We start from the raw sequence: 22,185 nt of genomic DNA, 5'->3' as shown, positions 1-22,185 counted from the left end.
AGAGTGCCCGAGGCGCAAGCGTAGGAGGGCGGGGCGGAGTTTGTGCGCCTGCGCACACCGAGCCCTCCCAGCATTCCTCCAGCGCAAGATGGCGGCGCGGGGCTCTCCGCTTTTTCCTGTCTGAGGGAACACGAGGGACTGTGTGCCGCGGCGTCCCAGGTAACTCTGCGAGCCTGTCGGGCGTGTGCTGCTGTGCTGCTGTCCCGGGCCGGCCCGAGCCTCAGCTTCGGCGCGCCGTGGAGGTCGGAGGTCCCAGGGGGAGGAGGCGCTGCCGTGCGCTCAGCTCGCCGGGCTTCGGGCGCCACTTGTAACTCGGGTTTCTTCACAGCTCCGCGTGAGTCGGCGAGAAGGCAGAAGCGGAGCCCCGGCGGGTGCGATGGCCGCGGTGGTGGCCAAGCGGGAAGGGCCGCCGTTCATCAGCGAGGCAGCCGTGCGAGGCAACGCCGCGGTCCTGGATTACTGCCGGACCTCGGTGTCAGCGCTGTCCGGGGCCACCGCCGGCATCCTCGGCCTCACCGGCCTCTACGGCTTCATCTTCTACCTGCTTGCCTCCGTCCTGCTCTCCCTGCTCCTCATCCTCAAAGCGGGAAGGAGGTGGAACAAATATTTTAAGTCACGAAGACCTCTCTTTACGGGAGGCCTCATCGGAGGCCTCTTCACCTACGTCCTCTTTTGGACCTTCCTCTATGGCATGGTGCACGTCTACTGAAATGAGGGCAGGGGTGACTTTAAAACAGATCGGCAAGGCTCTTGCCAGAATTAACACCGGGTAGACTTACTTAGTTTTTAAATTGTTGGAATTCGCTGCTTGTTCTGTACTGTTATAATTTATATCTGAAGACAGAGCCTGTAATATTATTCTTCAGATTAAATGAAGTGTGACACCTTGTCGTTCTTTCCCACCTTGATGTTTAGCCAAGCTTTGAAGTCGCCAAGATTTGCTCCCCGGAGAGCAAGTACGAGACCACAGCCTGTACATTTTTTTTTTTTTTCATTTAACACCTAGTAAATCCAAAGGGACCTCTAGGGCTTCCATGAGAGAATTTAACGTTAACATCTTAAGAACTGGTATCAGTTCGTGTTGCTAAGCTTTCTCCGTGTACCGGCATTGTGGGTTTTCATTCTAGCCATAACGATGGAAATGTTACTGCTAACTATGTGTTAATGAAGAACCTGAAGCACAGAGAGGTTAGTTGTCTCTGCCAGAGGTGGCTCATCTGGAAGGGAGCAGAGCCGAGGCCCAGTTGCAAGTCTATTTGCTTATGCTGTATTGGATGAGAGAGTTCTTTTCTAGCATCCCCTCCCACTAACCACTGCTTCCCGATATGAGTGAAATCAGCTACGTTCCAGTTACACCAGGTCTCAGTCTCCTTTCCTATAACAAAAAAATGCAAGCTATTTTTCTAAAGCGATGTCCTCTGGAGATTAGGTTATGTGGACATTTAATCAAATGAGTTTGTTTCTGTTGAAATGCCTCTGACTATATATGTTCATTCGTAATCCTTCCTTGAGAGGAGGGTTTTAGAATGAAATACATGTTTAACTGAAAAAATAAATACTTGTGTTAGACTTGTAATGAACATGTTGCGCATGGAATTTATAGTCTTATCTGGGGAGAGGGCATTACCTGGTTTTACAGATGATATAGATACCATAAAAGAGTACACAAAAGCACCAGGTCTGGACTAGGCTTGGGAATGGAGTCAAGGAGTGCTTGAGGGAATAGCATTATATCTGAGACTAGAAAGCTAAATAACAGCCAGATAAAAATAAGAGGAAGAAGAGCCTTTTATTAGGCCGGAAGGCAGTCCTGACCAGGTAGTAGAAGGCCCAGGGAGAAAGTTGGCCTTGATTCCATGAGCATTTAGAGGAAACTATAGGAGCAATGTGTAATGGCTTCTCTCCCCCCCACCCCACCCCCCCTTTTTTAAAAAGACACAAAAAATTGAATTTAAGACCTCTTTCTCAGGCTGTAGATGGTCTGTGCCTGGGCACCCAAGCCTGAATCCTGGGCCACAGGCTTGCCTCACATGCCAAGAAGCTGAGGTCACGCTGGGCATGGTGGCGCACACCTTTAATCCCAGCACTCAGGAGGCAGAGGAAGGTAGATTTCTGAGTTCAAGGCAAGCCTGGCCTACAAAGTGAGTGCCAGGGCTACACAGAGAAACCCTGTCTCAAAAAGCCAAAAATAAGCAGCTGAGGTCATAGCTTTTCCTCCCTGTCACAAAGTGCCCACTTGTAAAGATCCCGACCAGCATGCCCCCACCTCTTCAGGGACTTCTTAGGTGGGAAGGAAGGGCTCACTCCTGTTGTTGAACAGTAAATGTGTTGCTAATGTTGTCTGCTTTAAAAATATGTGATGACTTTTTATATACCTATCAGCTATGAGCAGAGGGTAAGCTAATGTCAAATGCTTCCCAGCATTTATCCAACGAGAAGTAATTGTTCTATCAGTTTTTATTCTAAATCCTATATAGGTATGTGTGTCTGCATGTTGCTGGGTATATGCAAGTGCCCATAGAGGCCAGAGTTAATCAGCTCTCCTGGAGCTGGAGATACAGCTATGCTAGGAACAAAACTCCAGTCTTCTGTTAAGAGAACAGCAAGTTCTCTTAACCACTAAGCCTTCTTCTTCCTTGTCTTTTAGCATCTGTCAAGAGTCTCCTTGGGGCCAGCAAGGTGGCTCAGCAGGTGAGAGTGACTGCTGCCAACCTGATGACTGAGTTCAGCCTCCAGCACCTACGTGGTCTAAGCGAAGAACCAACTCTGCCTTCACAAGCACACTGAGGCACACACACATAAATGTAATTTTTTAAAAAATTCCCCACACTTTGATTTGCATCTCTTCATGATAACAAGGAACAGAATGTCACACATTACTTATTGTTTCTTGTTTCTACCTCGAAAAAAATGTTTTCCCCTACATGGGGTAACCCTAAAGGGAAAAAACTTGATGCCTTTTATTATTTTAAAACCAAGTTATAGTGTCCCAAAATATGTATGTTAGACGGGTCCCAGAAATTGCCTGCCATCTTGGCCCACTTGTCTTTTGAAGCTGGCAGGAAAGTGCCTGTCCCTTGGGAGGGTGTGGGTGAAACAATGTGGAGCCCCAGTCATCTCCAAAAGATGCTGTGATGACAGACTCTAGTCCCCAGCTCAGATACCTGGAACAAGTCATGTTCCACCTTTATGATGGGTCCCCAACTGAGACAGCAGCTGGTGCTAATGAGGAAGGGCAAAAGAAGCAATGGCCAGTGCTCTTTCATGACTGATTGTCACATTGACAGCACCCAGTGTGTCACTTTCTTGTTGGCCCACATCATGATGCTCCCAAAGGCATGGGACAGCTTGTAGGACAATACTAGATGGCCTAGTTTGGGTTAGAGACTGATGCAAAGAGTTCCTCAGATCCTGGAAGGTGAGAATAGGAAGGAGCTCTTGGGCTAAGACTAGCCAATAAGCCAAGCAGTACCCAGAAAGGAATAAAAGTGTTTCCCCAAGTTTAGGAGTTCAAGTTCCTGACTCAGTTCTTGAGTTAAAAGCCTGGTTTCACCTGGAGGCTGTAATTCAGACCAGGAGTTCAAGGCAAGTCTGGGCTATAGAAGACCCTGGAGGTTTTGGTGGGTTGGTTTTTTTGTTGGGTTTTCTTATTTTGTTTTCAATATAAGCTGTTTTCCATAAGATGGATGAGCTACCTTAAGATTATGCAGAATGCAAGAAGTTGGGGTGGGGGGGTACTCAGCAACTTTGGCAGAGTGGGCAGCCCTGTGAGGGACTGGAATAAGATCCCTGGTCTTTCTGAGCCCCCTAGCACCCTATTTGGTTCATGATAGCAAGTGTGACCACTTCATGGTTAAGATTCACCACCTACCAGACTAGAAGCAGGTGAGGGCAGGGGCCATGCGTATTGTTCACCGATACAGGATTTAGTCCAACACCTGACAAGAGCAGGACACATAACAGGAACTCAGTATTTACTAGTTTACTGTTTTACCAGTTTATTACTAGTAAAAGGCATTTTCGTTCTGACAGTCTAACTGTCCCCAAGCCATTTCAGAATTGGGAGGAACCAGCCAAGTTCTGTACAGCATGGCCTTTGGCCATCATGTCTTCCAAACAGAGAAGCTGCGAGCTGAGTTTGCTTCCACTTTCGGAAAGCAGAACGGCTCAGTGACACCCCAGACTACCAAAGGTGAGGGAGCTGCTGACCTTGAGAGCAGTCCTGGTCTGGACACCACTAGCCCTTTCCTTATTGGTTTATTTATTTTGGGTTTTTCCAGACAGTCTCTCTACATAGCCCTCGTTGTCCTGGAACTTGCTCCGTAGACTAGACTGGCCTCAATATAAATTAACTTGTTCCGGGTCTGGAGAGATGGTTCAGCCACGACTGCACTTCCAGAGGTCCTGAGTTCAATTCCCAGCAACCACACGTAGCCTCACAACCATCTGTAATGGGATCCGATGCCCTCATCTGGTGTGTCTGAAGACAGCCACAGTGTACTCTCATACATAAAATAAATATAAAAATAAAAGATTCACTTGTTCTGCCACCCCATGCTGGAGTTAAAGGCATGCACCATCACACCAGGCTAAAAATTTTATAATTAACTTTACTTCGTGTGTATAGGTGTTTTGGCTGCATGTATATCTGCACCAGAGCATGCCTGGAGCCCACAGAGGCCAGAACAGGGCATCTGATTCCCTTGGAACAGGAGGTTATGAGCCATCACGTGGTTGCTGGGAACTGAACCTGGCCTTTCTGAAAGAGCAGCCCGTGCTCTTAACCACTGAGCCATTGCTTCAGCCCTCTACCCTTTTTTCTAGAAACTATCTGTTGCCTAGGTTGAAATTCCTGAGCTCAGGTGACCCACCTCCACTTCCCATATGCTGAGTCTACAGGTGTGTGCCACCTCACCCAGCTACCAGGCCCCTTCTGATTACCGTCGGTAAGGGTTCTACATGTGGTGGGGTGCTTTTCAGAGAGGAGCTCCCTAGTGTCAAAAGAAGCGCCCAGATATCCACCGGATAGATGAAAGTGAGCCTGATCCCCAGCCCTGTATTTAAATGTGTCCCAAGTCTGGTTTTGACAGGGAATTTGGTCTTATAGGAAAGGAATGGCCAGCTGGCCAGACGTTCCTCAGAAAAATGAAAGGGTTAATAGGAAAGGATGTCTTTTTCTTATTTCAAGAAATAAAAACCAGGGTCTCTCTATATACTCCTTAGCATAGAACTACTTCCATTGATTGGGCTGTCCTTAAACTCTGCCTGCCTCTGCCTCCCAAGTGCTGGGATTAAAGTTGTTGACCACCACACCTGGCTACTTCTATGTCTGAACCTTTAAATTTTGAATTAGATTAAGTATTAACCTCATCAAAATGTTTGAATTTAAAAAAAAAAAAAATGAGCATACCGTTGTCTTCCAAATGGAGATGAGAAGCCAGGTGCAGTGGCTTTAGTCCCAGCACTTAAGGGGCAGACAGTTACCTGTGGGGCCAGCCTGGTCTGTATAGAGTTCCAGGACAGCCAGGGCTACATAGAGACCTCCTGTCTCAAACAAAAACAAGTGGGGATGGGACAGGGACCCTCTTGGCCTCAGGGCAGCATGTGTAAGTCACCCAAACTGGCATCGACAACAGTGTGCTTGCAAGTCACTGGAACTTGAAGAAACTCATAAGGGAAGGATTAAGGAGAGAGGCCTGCAGCCCTGCATTTTTTGTCAGGCTCTCTGGAGCGTGGATACTGGAACCACTTTGGGTTCCATGAAATGAGATGCAGTGGGAGAAGGAACTGGGACACAGGTCAGGAACAGCCTTTCAATTATCCTTTATCTCATTAGCACATCAAGGCTGGGCTTCTGAGCACAGGAAGGAAGACAGACAGGGACCCCCCAGCACCAACCAGGCAGCAAGGGCTGAACCACACAAGTCCATGTCTGACCTGGGCAAGTCAATTTCCAGAGCCACCCTAGGCTTCCGGTAGTGGCTGGCTTGCCTTCCTTCCCCAGCCTTACCTAGGAGGCCTGGGTGTTTGCTCTCCCCTTAAGCTTTTTTCCAGGTGCCTCCTTGGCCTGCTTTACTTGTTACATCTGGGGGTGGAGCTAAGTGTCCCCTGGATGTCATCCAACAGCTTTTTCAGAGCAGCCATCATTCTCTGCAGGGACTTGTCAGAGGCTTGGCTAGAGGCTGGAGGAGGGCCAGGCTGGCTGGGTTGACTATGGTGTCTCTGGTGAGAGTTAACCTGTGTGCCCCCTACCCTAGGGCCAGGTCAGCATCTCCTTTAAGTCTCTCAGATAGGACTGAAGTGCAGCATGCACCAATAAATGTGCACTGCCTGTGTAAATAAACAAATGTCCAGCTGGGCTCAGAGTCAGGGACAGAAAGCAACCACTGAAACCCCAGGCCTGCCCCTTCCCTGCGGGCCTGCCCCAGGGCCTCCTTCCTGCAGCCTGAGCCACTTTGGCCACCAGGAGGCCTTCCGTGAAACAAAGCTTGCAGCAGGATCCCACCCAAGCTGGGTGGAGTTGAAGGACCTGTTCTCAGAAGCCATGTCCTGAGTTGGGGGGGCCCCACCGTGGTGCCTCTCCCCAGTTCAGAGCCATGGCCTGTCCTGGCCCAGGCATCTTTGAATCTGTCCCCTGCCAAGAGCTCTGGCTACGTCTTCACTGTTTGCAAGATCTGTGGCTGCTTCATGTTCACGAAGGCATTCTCCTGGAGGCCAGACCTTGAGGGAGGGGTGCACACAGGCAGAGAGAAGGCAGTCAGGAACTCTGGCAGTCATGGCCTGCTGCCTTTCTCTGTCAGTGAGCAGGAAGGCATAGCCGAGGAGAAAGAATACTGTCCCAGCTGCAGCTCAGATGCATGACGGTGTTCAGACTGAGGACTGGGACTCACAGAGCCTCGCACAGCGACAGGGGGCTGTGCTAGACAAGCAAGGTGGACCTGCAGGTAAGGAGCTCACGTGACCAGGCAGTGACCGCTCCGGGGATGGCTATGCTTAGAATCCCTCAGTCTGGCCTCCCTGCTACAGCCCTCAGCCTCCACTTTTCCGTCTTTACTCTGCTCCATCCCAGGCTATTTCTCAGCTTCTTCCCTGCCCTGACCCAGCTCCCAGCTGGAGGATGCCCAACCTTAGCAAGAAGGGAAAACAAAAACGGGGCTGGGAGAAGGACCACCCTAGGCCTGGGAGACTCCCTCTGGAGCGAATCCCAAGTACACCCTCTGCAGAAGTCAGTCCCTCACCTGGCAGGCTCGAAGAGCACCTGGCAGTTGCTATTCTGCTTCCTGCCACTCTGGGCCAGTTCCTGGGCCTGCTCATCCTGACGAACCCTCTCCAGTGGCTTGTCCTCTGGCAGCTCCTGCTCCATCTCGTTGGCCTCAACCTCAACATTGGCTTCCTCCTTCTGACCCCTGCATACGAAATGGCCACAACCTTCTTGGGGCACTCACAAAGAATTGTACCCTCAATTGAGCCAGACTCTTTCCTCCAGCAAAGCAGCCTATGGCCAGGTGGGACTGGACCAGCTAGGTTCAAGCTGCATCTGGGGCAATGCACACAAACCACGCAGGTCCATCCTGCACCCCATAGTCAAGGTTGCTGGGGCTGAGGAAGCACATGCTGCCTGACCCAGTTCTTCATTCTAGTCCCAACTCCAGAATTCCTTCTCCAAGACCAAGGCAAGAACCCCTTTCCCTTCCTGCAGACTCAGCACCCTCCCACGCTGTCCTATGTTCGATGCTAAGTGCACATAGACACACACACTTCTTCCTTCAACCCCAGGCCTCTAAAATCCAAGTCCATTTTGTATAAACCAGTGTTCTCATCTCAGAGAAACTGAAGCCCAAAGAAGAAGGCTTGGGCATGTCTAAAACCTCCCAGTAAGCTAGAGCCTATAAAGAAATCTGTCATGTAACCTGGGGAGACTTCTTCTCTGGGTCTTCTGAACCAAGTTCAGTCTTATGAAGCAGGTCCTCATAGCATGTCACATGCACACCCAACCCAGGACCAGCCAGATGGGGCTCTAAGACAGGGGCTGGGGAGATCCTCTTGAGCAACAGGGAGGAAGGTTAACTTACCTCACTTTCTCAAACTTCTTGTCTCGGTAAAACTCGCTCTTTCTGATGAGGTAGATAAGTACCAGGTCACAGAAGAAAGCCCCCTGCAAAAGAGTTGGGAGCTATGACTCAGAATCCTAGCTTCATACTGCTTGGAGCCTGCCACAGCCCAGGAGCAGAGTACCACATGAAAGAAGAAAAGACAGTCCAGAAAGGGGTGATGTCTGGGAGAACAGAGCCACCCCATGGCAGGTACAGGTTAGATTGGGGCAATGCTGTCTCATTCCATGGGTCAAGTTCCCCTCTCTGCCCTGACCAGGCAGGTCTGATAATGTCAACGTGCATTTGCTAAGAATGCACTGATATGCACTGGTGTGCCATCAACCAGATATTCACTGGTGTGCCAGAGGGGTGTGACTACAGAGACATGGGGACTCCCTGTGCTGCCAGAGACAAGTGGATTATGATGTAGAGCCACTAGCCCTATAATGGAAACAGGATCGGGAGTGGGTGGAACATAGTAGCATTCACTCAACCCGGGGAGCAGCACCCAGGCTGTCTTGAGAGTTGAATTGGAGGCCTGGGACTACATTGCACAGGAAGCAGCAGGTTTGTCATCACCAGAAAATGCCACAGGGCCTGTGTGGGAAGAGCAAAGGATGCTTCCAATGGGAGGGAGAACCAGCATGTCTGAGAATGCTTTTAGGGATGCTGATCCTAGTCCTTTACAGGGAGGCATGACAGTGGCAATGTAATGGTTCACAGAGCCCTCTGGTACCCTGGCTGGAAGGCATCTTAACCTCAACAATAGGGATGCTACAACCCTGGTCAAGGAAAGACAAGAAGTCTGAGCTAACACAGTGGGGCAGAGTAATCACTGAGCCCGGGCCTCAGAGGTGCACATGTTGCGTGTAATGCCCGCCTGCTCCAGCAGAGGGCTACTCTACCTTTGGCACAGGGATGGAGGTATTGTTCCCGAAGGCAAAGGAGGCCCCAGTGGAGCATCTGTGTTTTCCTCAGACTCCAGAAATGTCATTTATCAACTTCTCGCTGCTTCTCTCAGCCTTTACCACCACCCTCCGCTGCACCCATTACCTTCAGTCCACGGCCGTGTTCTCAGACTTCCAGATTTTTCCTACATTGTCAGAGAGCTACACATGCACAACACAGCCAGGGATCCTAAAAATGACTGCCTTAGTCACTTGGGGACCACTTGGTTCGGTTTGGTTCGGTTTGGTTTGGTTTGGTTTGGTTCGGTTCGGTTCGGTTCGGTTTGGTTTGGTTTTCAAGACCTGGTTTCTCTGTGTATCCTTGGCCTAGACCAGGCTCACCTCAAACTAAGAGATTCCCCCTGCCTCTGCCTCCCAAGTGCTAGGATTAAAGGTGTGCACCATCACTGCCCATTAGAGATCACTCTTAATCCCTGTGAAGACAAGTTTCTCACTTTCAATGCAGAGTCAATCCTGGGTCCTGATAGAAAATCCTTCCATGGCTGCTTGGGCTGCCCGGGCAGAGGGAAGGGGCGTCAGGAAGCCATGGCGGCATGGAATTTGCTGTGCTGGCGTGAACCCCTAACAATGCCTCCCACATTTAACCTCCTCCCAGAAACACCAAGGAAGTATCATTTGCAGGAAGCCCTTCCCTACACTCCAGCTATTTCCTACCATAGAAGCCACAATGGGTGGCTAACCACCCACCCCAAAAGATTACAAGACTGTCTCCCCTGCTTCTCATCCTTTGAACTACAAGTTCTCAGCTGGAGCCCCTTTTTGAGCAACGCATCTGTGAGGAGGGGTCTACTGACACTTACTGAGTAGAAATCAGGGATTCTTAAACACAGTGCACTGAACACCTACAAAGCAAAGAAGTCTCTGGCCCCAACTGTCAACAGTGCCCAAACCAGGTTAGCCTAATCGGTTTCCCATTACCAGAACCGGAGATGGAGATATTTAGATAGAGGATCCCAAAGATCCCAGCCCTCAGTAGGACTAGAGGACGATCCACTTGTGGGCCACACTCCATTCAAGCTCACAACCAGGGCTACAGGCAGTCAGCGCCCTCTGGGGCAGCTGGCACGGTGTAAGATCACCTTTGTCCCTGTGACCTCACAGGCCTCCTGGGTTCTGGGCTCTGCGTGCTCCTGCCAGTCAGTTATTGACTTCCCTGTCCCTAGGGAGCCGCCGGGAAGGCAGGGGAGATACTCACAGCACCCATGAGCGCCAGCCCAGAACCAATGTTGATGACTGTGGGGATGATGTTGAATTTTCCTGCCTGTGAAACAGAAACAGACCAACGAGTAAGGCGGGGAGGACCGACCGCCAGATCCCGGGGGGGGGGGGGGGGCTCTCCAGCCTCCACTTGGCCCTGGAAAGAGAAGAGGAGCCACATACCTTGCCATTAACTATCACATCAAAGCGGATGCCGTAGGCTTTCATCAGGTCACGGAACTCTACCCCTTGAGGGTCACGGTAATACCTGGCAAACCTGGGAGACAGGGCCCAGGGGAAGCTCATCTGCCCGTACCTTTACAAAGCTTGGGGGGAGGGAAGGGGAGTCTCAGCAATCCAGGATCTAGAGCTGCTCTAGGAGTGCGCCCAGACCTGCTCACTGAGGCAAGTTACAAAGACTGGGCTTTCCCAGCATGCTTAGTACCAACCCCTGGACCCTGAGAACGCTGGGGGACTTGACCCAGCAGAGGATACAGAAGAGAGTCAAGGTCACCAGGTTGCACAAAAACAGTCGTTACCTGAAGTTGTACCCAGAGGAGATGGATTCTGTGTGTTTGTTGTCCAGACGGTTGAAATAATAGTGCGGGTTGCAGTGGGAGGCAGCTTTATCAAGGTCACAGTCCCATTCAATGTGGATTCCTATGACACCACCCTTGATACAAGAGACAGGGTGAATGCTAGAGTTACCCGTAGATGGACAGAAGTCACAGAGCGGTCCTTTAGGAGAGCCACACGAGTCAGCCAGAGGTCTGGCAGGACCACACTTTACGTGTAGATCAGCAGGCGTCTATACGTCCCTCAAAATTGTTTCTGGTGATGCCCTAGGATCAGAAAACAACCTAGCAGGCTCCAAGTCAGCCCCACTCGCCCACCCCAACTCCTACTGAGTGCCTGACACAGCCAGGCCATGTGTCACAACTAACTCTGAAAATAGTGAGCTCCTGAGGACAAGGGGACAATTCAGGATCACCCTGGCCCTAGAGGCCCCTCCATCTTCCCCTTCTCAGTACAGCATCCAGGTATCCAGGGAGGACTCCCTGAGCACACATCACCCACCTTCAGAGCTATGTCCTGGAAGTCAGCCCCTGCCCAGCGGACAATGGACCCCAGTCGGAAGATGGGGCAGTAGAGATTGGTGGAGCTGAAGTGACAGGTTTTCAGGAAATGTTTGTTGCCCGTTTCTAGTACATTGGCTCTGAAAGGAAGCCGTGACACGAAGGTGGGACGCTTCGTTGCTGAGCCCAAGCCCTTTGCAGGAGGCAGTGAGTCCTTTGCCAGATGTGGCCTCCCTCCACCCCAACCCCCCTCGTATTTTATTCCTCTCAAGAACAGAAACCACCCCCAAGCAGAAGAAAGGGCACCCCTGTTTAATCAGTCATGTATACACACCATGCAGGGCTCAGCACAGCCACAGCGAGGGCCACCTCCCCCTCCAATAGCCAAGCCCCCACCTACTTGGAGAAGTTGAACTTGGGGAAGCGAATGAAGTTCTTTATGAAAATGGTGAAGCCTTCTGCGTCCTTCAGGAGGGGATCCCTGAAAACCAGGCCAGCGAAGCCTGAGCAGGAGACCGGCCCCTGCCCTCTAGGACTCCCCTGGACCTACGGAGCAGGGAGGCCTCTGACCCCAGGTATAAGGACCCACTGTGTAAGGAAGAGCGTGCGTGCAGCTCCTCTGGGACCACCCACTCACGTTGGCATGGACCTTGTCTCCACTGGGCACCAAGCAAAGATCTCACAGGTGCCCCGGGTAGAGTTCCCCACCCGTAGACAGCGACCAGTTTTCAGTCCTGCAGAGGAGAGATAGGTAATGCTGTGTGCCTTCCTGTCCATGTGCCTTTACCCTGCTCCAGCCCCAGCTACTCCAGGCCCTCACCGTGTCCCGCTACAACAGACTCCCCAGCGTGACAGTCAGAGTCCTCCGAACACTCGCCATCAGGGATGCCTTCTCGCTGCAAGGAAAGAACGGGATCTGCAAATGTTTCCACCAGCCCAGGACCAGGTCCCATCAGAGACAGAGAGGGCTTCCCCCCTGGCCTGAGGCCACACGCCCTTTGAAAACCTGTTTCTCAGACTGGCACAAGTGACTAGGTAGTTAAAAGCATCTGTCATGCAAACCTGACACACTGAGTTTAATCCCTGAAAAAACATGGTGAAAGGAGAGAACCAACTCCTTAAAGTTGTTTCTCTCTCCTCTCTCTCTCTCTCTCTCTCTCTCTCTCTCTCTCTCTCTCTCTCTCTCTCTCTCTCTCTCTCTCTCTCTCTCGTGTGCATGCACGCACACAAATATGTAAAACTTAAAAAAAAAAAATAAGAAACCCCATTTATCTCCCAAAGCATGTGGTAGCTGTACTTGACACCCTTGGAGCTAACCAAGCCACAGTCAAGGGCTTCCCAACCCTCCCACCACACACATGCCAAATCAAACCTCAGCACAGATGCCCTGCCGCTGGTTAGGAGTCACGATCAGGTTGGTGACCACGAAGAAAACGTTCTCCCCCTGAGGAGCCAGACAGAGTTTGAAAAATCCCCTCTTGGCCTCTCGGGGAAGATTCAGCCTGGTAGAAAGTGGACCACTGCATGGGGTTGGGAACAATGGGGGCCACAAAACTGGGGGTCATTGTCCATCTGTCTGATGAGCCCATACTTTACAAGTGGATATCTTTTTTGGGTCGCTTACAGCTTCACAAACCCCAAACACTCTCACCCCATAATTCTGTGCAGACTTCAGCCCCGTTTCTACACCAGGGCAGCTATGAACAAGCTGGGGAGATATTCCTTCCCAGGGGTGCTAGGATATAAGGGAGGAGTTCTCTGTGCCAGGTCACCCTGAGCCCCATGTCTCAACAGACACATAGACCACTGAGAACAAAAGAAGCCAGGCCTGGTTCAGAAAAGGAGACAGGGACACCAGGGTTTCTGTCTGCATCCTGAGCCAGGGACACAACTGATGCACTGATGCAGTTCTCTGGGCACTTCCTATGTGACCCACCCAAGCCACACCTCACCAGCCCAGGTCTCAGGGACAGATCGTGATCTGACCTGAGACGGAATGACAAAGTCTGCCACATCCCAGAGCCGTTCCCCAAGCATCGTGGTGTTGGTATAGGCCACTCCCTTGACTTTGGTGACCACAGCACTCTGCAGGGAAGTATCAATGTCCTGATAACTCTTCTTTATCAGAAACACCCATCTGGAGAAATATGACCAACAGGCAGGCATCAGTCACAGGGCTGCCCAGGCCCAGGCTGGAGTGAGAAAGAAAAGCTGGGGCTGAAGAGTCGGCTTAGTGGTGAAGATCACTTGTTTGTCTTGCAGAACATACTTTTCCATTCCAGGCACCTACATGGTAGTTCACAGCCGTCTGTAACTCCAGTCCCGGTTGTGACCTCAGGGATGGGAACCAGACACACAAATGGTGCACAAACCTACTTGCAGGCAAAATATTCATACACATAAAATAATAAAACTAGTACATCTAAAGAAAAAAAGAAATGGCTGGGTGGTGAGGTAGTCCACCCCTTTAATTCTGGCACTTGGGATACAGGGGCAGGCATGTCTCTGTGAGTTTGAGGCCAAAATGTTCTATATAGTGAGTTACAGGACAGCCAGAGCTACACAGTGAGATATTCTCCTCCCCCTCTCATTCATATATATATATATATATATATATATATGACACCCAAGGGTAGAGGGGTTGCCTAGCATGTGTAAGGCCTTGGGTTTTGCACCAAAAACAAGAAAATGAATAAAAACAAATTAAGTCTTGTATTCTTTTAGACTGAAAACATAGTAGGGTCAGCAAAATGGCTCAGTAGATAAAGGCTCTTACTGCTAAGGTTGATGTTCTGAATTTAATCCCACACAAATGATAGAGAGAACAGACTCCCACATGTGCACTATGACACATACTTACCCGTACACACATATATAAAGTAATAAAAAAAATCACAGGACTGAAGAGATTGCCCAGTGGTTAAGAGCACTTACTGCTCTTGCAGAGGACCTGAGTTCAGTTCCCAGCCCCTGCATCAGGTTGCTCATATCCACCTGGAACTAAAGTTCCAGGGTGTCTGACACCTTCTGACCTCCATGAGCACCTGCACACAGTGCACATAAACTTATACAGCCTCATACGCATAAATAAAAAATAATGTTGTGGTGCATATCTTTAATCCTGGCATTCAGGAGGCAGAGGCAGTTGGAGCTCTGAATTGAGGCCAACCTAGTCTCCTGAGCAAGTTCCAGGACAGCCAGAGCTACACAGAGAAATCCTTTCTCATATAACAAAACAAAAAACATACACAGCAAAAACGGAACAGCAAAAAAGTTTGGTTTCTCTTTTTTAAAAAAAAATGTATTTATTTTATGTATGTGAGCACTGTTGCTGTCTGCAGACACACCAGAAGAGGGCATCAGACCTTATTACAGATGGTTATGAGCCCCCATGTGGTTGCTGGGAATTGAACTCAGGACCTCTGGAAGAGCAGTCTTAACCACTGAGCCATCTCTCCAGCCTATAATATCACACATTTCCAATAAGATATATATTATTAAATTGTGTGTGTGTGTGTGTGTGTGTGTGTGTGTGTGTGTGTTTATATGTGCTTGAGTGTGCTTGTGAGGTCAGGTACAGTTGGAAGTCAGAAGAGTCCGATCCTCTGGGGCTGGAATTACTGGAATTACAGAAGGTTGTAAGCCAATCAGCTGGGAACTGAACTCCTAAAGGAACAGCAAGCATGGTAGAGAGAGATAGCTCAGAGGTTAAGAGCACTATCTGTTGTTCTTCCAGGGATCTGAAGTTCAGTTCCCAGCAACCACATGGTGTTCTGATGCCCTCTTCTGGCGTGTAGGAATATATGCAGACAAGATACTGTACACATAATAAATACTAAAAAAAACCAAATATGGGCTGAAAAGATGGCTCAGTGGTTAAGAACACTGACTGCTCTTCCAGAGGTCCTGAGTTCTATTCCCAGTAACCACATGGTGGCTCACAAACAATGTTATCTGACACCCTCTTCTGGTGTGTTTGAAGACAACTACAGTATACATAAAAATAAATAAATCTTTTTTAAAAAATAAACAAAAACATTAGCAAACAAGCAAAAGCATCAAGCACTCCTAACCATCCAGACTTCACAACTTCACTCTGGCCCCTAAAAAGATAAGACTTTGAAAATGAGGTGACCATTTCAAATGCTAAGCACAGTGAGGCTAGCACAGAGCAAAAGCTCCATGCACACAAATCACTAACCCGTGGTTAGCTAGCAGCCAGCTTAACCATTCTTGGTGAAGCTGGGGAAAGCAGTCAAAGGGGTCAAAGGAGGAAGAAGCCAGTGCCCCGTCATTCCATGAGTGCGGGCATGCTGGCTCTCTCAGGGAGTCACGAAGGTGTCAACCATTTCCTCATTTCTGAGGCAGAGATCCTAAACTGTCCCATTTACAAGGAACTCTGAGAAAGGCGTGATTTTTGTTTGTTTGTTTGTTTTGTTTTGTCGTCGTTGTTGTTGTTGTTGTTGGTTTTCAAGATAACTCTCTCTTCGTAAGAGACTTGGCTGTCCTGGAACTTGCTTTGTAAACCATGCTGTCACTGAACTGTCAGAGATCCGCCCACCTCTCCCTCTTGCGTGCTGGGATTAAAAGTGTCCGCCACCACGTGTGGCTCGAAAGTTGTGGTTCTTGAGCACACCTTCCATTTTAGCAGAGAAATGCTGCTCCAGTGCAAAACAGGAAGCAAACATTCAGCATTCCTTTACTCATTTCATACAGATAACCAAGTGAAATGACATCGCAGTGTGACATCACCTCATGGCATCCCCAGACTTCAGGGAGTCAGAAATAGACACTGAGCAAATGACCAATCAAAATGGCTTATGGAAGTGCCAGGGAGGGAGGGAGAGGGAGAAATCAAATCTGGATAAGAAGTGATGTTGACCCATCGGGGAAGGAAAAATGGATGGCGGAGGAACAGCAGTCCAAAGGCCCTGAGGTAGGATACTGCCAAGTGCCTCGGAACTAAAATCCAGGAAACACTAAGAACGCAGCCATTACCCACACCTATAATCACAGCACTCCAGAGGTAAAGGAAGGAGGATTTCTTAGTTTGAGACCAGCCTGCTCTACTGAGCAGTTCCAGGATAACCAGGGCTGCACAGAGAAACCCTGCCTGGGGGAGGGGCAGGAGCAACCATTAGAATGCAGCAAGGCTAGACCAGGACTGCCCCCCCCCCCCCAGCAATAACTTCGCATCAGTTAATGAGGAAAGGAAAGTGAATCGCAGCTGTCCACCGTGACTGCCTTCCTCTTTCCACCTGGTGCCCTCTTTTCTTCCTAGGAGCCAGGGAGACCTCTGACCAAGCTGTTAAACCCCCAACAAACTGCCCGTGGGCTGGTAGGCCCATAGCCTGCTAGATGAGATGGCAATAAGGGAAACCAGTAGAACATCTGGACGCTGGAGAGGCTGCCCCCCACCCCTGATTCCAGTGAGCTAACCCTGAGTTCTAGAACATGCCAATCTCATGAGCTGGCCCAACCAAGAGTAAGCCAGTAATGCTCAATGCTTATAAATAACCTGCTGGGTGCCTGGGCCAGCTGTCAAGCCGGACACAGGGAGGCCTCTGGAGGGCAGCTGAAGCCCAGCGTCCTGGCATCCCTGCCTCCTGGTCATGGCTGTAACACTGGAAGCTCCAGTCCTGGGAGAAGAAGCTCTTACAAACAGCTTCCAACCAAGGTATCCAGTTGCCGCCGCCCACGTTTCATAAGGCAGTGTCCCCCTTTCACTTTCCCATCCTTATATCCAAGGGTCCTTGAGGGCCGACTCCCCAAGGCCCCTGTGTCTACACCTTCCCCTCTCCATGTACCCTTGCTTCAAAAAAGTGCCCAAGAACTCACATGAGCAAGTACAACAGGATGGTGAGCTGCAGCACCCGGTAGAGCAGCCCCACCTTCTTGCTCTTGGCGACCACGAACTTTGCTGTCTTGTAGTCGAACAGAGACAACACGAACCCCTTCCAGGCCGCCTGGCCCATGCCTCCAGCTCACTTTGGCCACCGCCGCCGCCTCCCGCTGCCCCGCAGCCAACCGAGCACTCTGTGTGCGCTGCCGCAGTCCCGGGGCGCGCGGCTCCAAAGGGCATGAGCTGGAGAGCAGACGCGCAGACCCGGGCGCGAGCACAGGGCGGCCGGGAGGATCTCGCTGCCGCGGAGAGCCTGACTGCGGCGAGCGCCCAGCCTGGGATGCGGCCGCCTCCGCTGACACGGTGACACCACCCGGCTGTGCCTCCAGCCACTGGCTGGTAGGGACGCGCGCACGGAGTGCGGAGGCGAGGAAGAAGGGGAAGGTGCTTTCCAAGGCGTCTCGCCCGCCCCTACCTCCTCCCACGGGACTCGCTCGAGAGGAGCCCGGTGGGGAAATAGAGGCAGAATCCGGAAGGGACCCACAGTGCAGGAAGTAAAGGAGGAGGGATAGACAGTAATGACTGGTTTCCCGATTGCCCTGGCCTCGCTACTCACGCTGTCAGACAGACGTATAAGGTAGGTCCCTGGCTGCCTGTGTGTGCTGTAATCAAGGGGCTTTTCCACCGCTTCTATGGCTGAAGATTTAAACTCTACAAATTTCTAGAGTCAGGGATCAGAGGTCCTAGTGAGGTACTGCGGGGTAGGGAGAGCTAGGGCACCAAGGCGTGGGATCCTAACATATGTCTAGAGTCTGAATAGTGCCCAAAGAAAAGGAACCCAACGCCATCGCCTGAGTCTGATCCAAAATAGGAGAGAGAAGAGGTACCTGGAGCTGCGCTTTGGAACTTGTTATGGGCTACGGTAGGTTGTCAGTGGTGAGGGGCTGTAGGATAAGAGAGGATGTAGGATACCACAGGAATGGGTCGTCTATATGCAGTGAGAGGCTGTGTGGTGAGCAGTTACAGGGCTCTATATATGCATACTGATGGACTACGTGTGGTGAGAGGTTGTGAGGTAATCCACTGTGTAGGTACTGAGGGCTTGGGTGTGGTGAGAGTCTATATGCCAGGGGCTGACTGCACCTGTGTCTGAGCACACCACCTATGCTCCCGACCCTGACCCTCTTGCCCAATAGGAAGCTCACTCTCTGAAATGGCAGACTCCAGAAGCTGGAAGAGACGCTGAAGTCCACCAGGTAAGAACTACAAAAAATAAAAGTTTCAGGGAACAGGTCCCCAGTTTTGCAACACAAGGGAATGACTGTTTTGGTTTGTTTGGGTTTTTTTTTTGTTGTTATTGTTGTTGTTTTATTTTAAATAAAGACAAATTCCTGGGCTTTGCCTTTGAATTTCCCATTCATTCTAGGAAAGGGCATAGAGTTCTGCATTCTGTTCCTAAAGTGCCATTTGGAAACAATGTATTGTTATAACTTTTCAAGCTCAACCTAACCAGTTCCTCAAAAAGGCTTATTTTCATACATCCAAAGTAACCCTACCCCCACTCCAATCAATCACTTCTGCACAACTTTTTTTTTTTTTTTTTTTTTTGTTACGGGGTTTGGTCTTTCTCTGTGTAGCCCTGGCTGTCCTGGAACTTGCTCTGTACAGTAGGCTGGCCTGGAACTCAGAAATCTGCCTGCTTCTGCCTCCCAAGTGCTGGGATCAAAGGCGTGCTCCACTCTGCCAGTCTATCTGCAGAGCACTTTCAGTTCCTGAGGTGACTTCATTGAACTTGTGTACTGTAACCCCAGACAAGATCAGAAGATCCAAGAGGTTGGGGGCCTTGCTTTGGATAATCCTATTTTCTGGGCCCAGTAACATGCTTGCTACATGCTAGTTCTGAATATATATAACTAAACAGGCCTGCTTTCTTTTAAACATATTAGGACCTGTCACCAGGTCCCAGTCACAACCCTGGGAGCTGAAGGTAGCCTCTACCCCAGTCTCCCCTTTCATAGCTCTCTAATAGCCGAAGGGGAATGGGGCAATCTCACACCCTTGAAGATGCCCATCACCTGAAGTTCTGCTCCAGCATAAGGAGGTGAAGTGGGAAGGTGGATGTTCGAAGCTGAAGAGCTGGTGAGAACCTCCAGTTACAGCTAATCTGAGGAATACCCTGAGAAATATTTGCCTGTAAAGGATCCCATAGCCCACAGCACAGCTGCCCGAAACATCAAGACGGTGTCATAGAAACAGAGATATCATATCTGACGATCTTGCCCTGATAAAAGCTTCGTCTGGGACAATGACAGCCACTAAAAATCGCCTTCGGAGAGAATAGTGCTTCTCTTCCTATTGCTGAAGAGCCAGCAAAGTACGCAGCCCTTCCAGCGCAACCTTGGCGTCCAGTAGTGGCCTCCCTGTACCTGCACTCTTTGGTTAAAAAGACTGAAGACCAACCAAACCTTTTTGAGGAAATGACATTTTTCCTTCCTGTATTAGCTAGGGCATTTGGAACAGCGTGTGACTTCCTACTGCAACTCTAATGCTGGGGGCGGGCAGTAAGAGACAGATGCTGGGGGCAGAAAGAGACAGATCCTGGGGGTTCACTGGGCAGCCAGTGTAGCTGAAACAGCTCTAGGTTCATTGAGAGGCACTGTCTCAAAACAATAGGTAGAGAGCTATAAAGGAAGATGCTTAATGTTCATCTCTAACGCACGTGTGTCATCTACACATACACATAAGTGAACCTGAATATACATAGTGCATACACAGGCGGAGGGGGAGCAGGGAGGAGAACAAAAGAGATCCAGAGGAAGGTCCCTGTGGTGAGCCTCTCTACACCCCCCCAAATGGAGTTCCAGGTTTCAGCTAGAGCCTATTTGTTGAGAGACACCCTGGTGTATACTAAGGCCCCAAGACACAGAGCAAAGAAAGCCACTAGGTTGGGTCCAGTCATAGAAGTACAGTGCATGTAGTACACTATGTAGTCCAAGACAGCTTCATACCTGTAATCCTCCTGCCTCAGTTTCCTCAGTGCTGAAATTTCAGGCATGCACCCACACCTGCTTCCACCTGCTGCTTCTATTCTTGCTCAGACCTTTCCCTGGCACCTGCTGCCAAGTGTCCTGAGGGGAAGATGCTCTAAAGAGATGCTTGTGCCCTCCCTTAGACCATCAGATGACTGAAACTGGCTCCCACGGCATCTTCCCAGGGAACCTGTGCTGGGAGAAAGGAGACATTGAAGCCTGGTGCCTGCTACAGGTGTCTTCCAGAAACAGAATTCACACATCTCTGACAGCTTCCCAGGCTACTTTGAGGAGAGACAGCAAGATTGTTAGAGGCAGGACCACACATACCTCCTGCATTCTTTAAACCTCTTGTTAGAGCCCTGGAGGAAGGCTAGGGGTTCCTGGATCCTCACTGAGTACACCATCCTCTGATTTCACTATAACTTGTCTACTAGGCTTGTTGAAGACAGCTAGCCAGGTTAGTCTCCGAGTCTGACAACTCAGTAGTCTACTATATGCTACTGGAGGGGACAGAACGTGCTCTCCTCCACAAGCACTGGATAGCTAAAAGCAGGCTGCAACCTCTAATGGAACTATGCAGAAGCTTGAGAGGCCTGGAAGGGTATGTAGAGAGGAAAGGGTTGCCTCTTTCTTATAGCCACTGACTGGTCATGACATCAATTTCCTGTGTCTAAGAAAAGGAACTGCAAGATAGCTCAGGGTAAAGATGCCTACTGCCAAGTCTGGGGATTTGAGTCCAGTCCCTGGGCCCCTCGGGGCAGAAGGAGCACCCCAATTCCTGACTGTCGTCTTCTGACATCCATACCTGTGCCTCAGCACAGGTGTGACATACACATACATATAAATCAACCAATGATACAAATGTAATTGAAAAAGAAGAAGAAAACACCAGGGTCTGTTTAAGAAGTCAGGGTTGGCAATGCTTTCCTGCAGCTAGTGTTTCAAGTGTGTGCCTGAATCTGACATTACTCCCTATGGTTTAGTTAAAATAATTTTGGGGGAAATATATGTAAGTTGTACCCCAGAGTAACTGGACTCTATCTCTACATCCTGAGGCCGATTCACCACACCCACAAGCTCAGATTTAGTAGCTTCTATACCCAAGGGGAGAGGAGCTCCCTGGTCGGCGGCACATTGATATTAAAAGTTCGAGGACATTTCCAAAATTAATGTCTGCTACCTCCGCCCCCCTTCCTCTTCCTCTCCTCTTCCTTCTCTTCCTCCTCCTCAATGCTGGGACTCAAACCTAAGGCCTAGCAAATGCTACGCTCACACTGTCTGAAAGCCCCCAACCCAAGCTCTCACCTGCTTTGAGGAACAATTCTCTTTGATTTTCCCTAGTCCCATGTCGAGTCCTCGAGTCCCACAATGCCCTGGTAAAATGATCTTTGTCCCTACTGTTGTAATGAGAATTTCTGAGCAGTCAATACCTGCAGAGCCCCTGTAAATGCCTTCCTTACCTAGTGGAATCCTCATAACCTCCCCCGCATGGTTAGAACCGTCACTACCATGACTCCCACTCAGAGGTTGGATGTACCCATGACCATACTGTTTGCAAGCTTTTGTGTCTGAAGTAGGACCAGGTGTTCCCTCACCGTGGCCTAAAGATCTAGTGAGCCCAGCAGAAAGGTCATGTCACACTTCCCAAAGCAAGAGCTGGATCATTCCCTGGGTTGTCGGCTCACAGGTTTTGGCTGAAGGCTCTTTAATGTATAGCATGTGTGTCTGTCTTGTCACTATGGAGGAAGGTCATTGCTGGGGACAAGGTCCCACAGACACTGTCTTCCTCCCCAGTTGTGTAGAGATCCTCACTGAGAAAGAACTCTCCCCATGCTTTGCAGCGGGAGGGGAGTCAAGATACCTTCTGCAAGCCGGGTGGTGGCGGCGCACGCCTTTAATCCCAGCACTCGGGAGGCAGAGGCAGGCGGATCTCTGAGTTCGAGGCCAGCCTGGTCTACAGAGTGAGTTCCAGGTCAG

General features: G+C 50.1%; 2 protein-coding genes across 3 annotated transcripts; one reads left to right on the top strand and one right to left on the bottom strand.

The window, feature by feature from the left end:
- Positions 1 to 62: 62 nt before the first annotated feature.
- Positions 63 to 1,580, top strand: Emc6 (ER membrane protein complex subunit 6). The gene is made up of 2 exons (XM_021213274.2): positions 63 to 159; positions 329 to 1,580. The coding sequence occupies exon 2, from the start codon at positions 377 to 379 to the stop codon at positions 707 to 709; it is 333 nt and encodes a 110-aa protein (XP_021068933.1). The 5' UTR covers positions 63 to 159; positions 329 to 376; the 3' UTR covers positions 710 to 1,580.
- Positions 1,581 to 4,627: 3,047 nt separating this feature from the next.
- P2rx5 (purinergic receptor P2X 5) lies at positions 4,628 to 17,452 on the bottom strand. Of its 2 annotated transcripts, none has more exons than XM_021212955.2 (13): positions 17,173 to 17,452; positions 13,321 to 13,471; positions 12,707 to 12,778; positions 12,155 to 12,230; positions 11,972 to 12,068; positions 11,735 to 11,815; positions 11,336 to 11,474; positions 10,798 to 10,931; positions 10,442 to 10,535; positions 10,257 to 10,322; positions 8,073 to 8,155; positions 7,239 to 7,406; positions 4,628 to 6,720 (listed from the first exon to the last, which is right to left on the bottom strand). In XM_021212955.2, exons 1-13 carry the CDS (start codon positions 17,307 to 17,309, stop codon positions 6,651 to 6,653), a joined length of 1,368 nt encoding a protein of 455 aa, XP_021068614.1. In that variant the 5' UTR covers positions 17,310 to 17,452; the 3' UTR covers positions 4,628 to 6,650. The 2 variants fall into 2 exon arrangements, with proteins under 2 accessions (XP_021068614.1, XP_029402401.1); XM_029546541.1 differs by having other exon boundaries at positions 6,637 to 6,938.
- Between the last annotated feature and the right edge of the window lie 4,733 nt (positions 17,453 to 22,185).

This window comes from Mus pahari, chromosome 14 (assembly GCF_900095145.1).
Source record: "Mus pahari chromosome 14, PAHARI_EIJ_v1.1, whole genome shotgun sequence".
In the NCBI taxonomy this organism is placed as follows: Eukaryota; Metazoa; Chordata; class Mammalia; order Rodentia; family Muridae; genus Mus; species Mus pahari.
The sequence above is the reverse complement of the archived record's forward strand: the minus strand, read 5'-3'. Positions and strand labels throughout refer to the sequence as shown.

Coding starts and splice junctions, on each gene's coding strand:
- P2rx5 (XM_021212955.2), bottom strand. CDS start 17,309: ATGGGCCAGGCGGCCTGGAAGGGGTTCGTGTTGTCTCTGTTCGACTAC. Junction 11,816..11,971: donor GAGACAAGGTCCATGCCAAC/GTGAGTGGGTGG, acceptor CCTGGTTTTCAG/GGATCCCCTCCTGAAGGACG. Junction 10,536..10,797: donor TCCTCTGGGTACAACTTCAG/GTAACGACTGTT, acceptor CCTGTCTCCCAG/GTTTGCCAGGTATTACCGTG.
- Emc6 (XM_021213274.2), top strand. CDS start 377: ATGGCCGCGGTGGTGGCCAAGCGGGAAGGGCCGCCGTTCATCAGCGAG.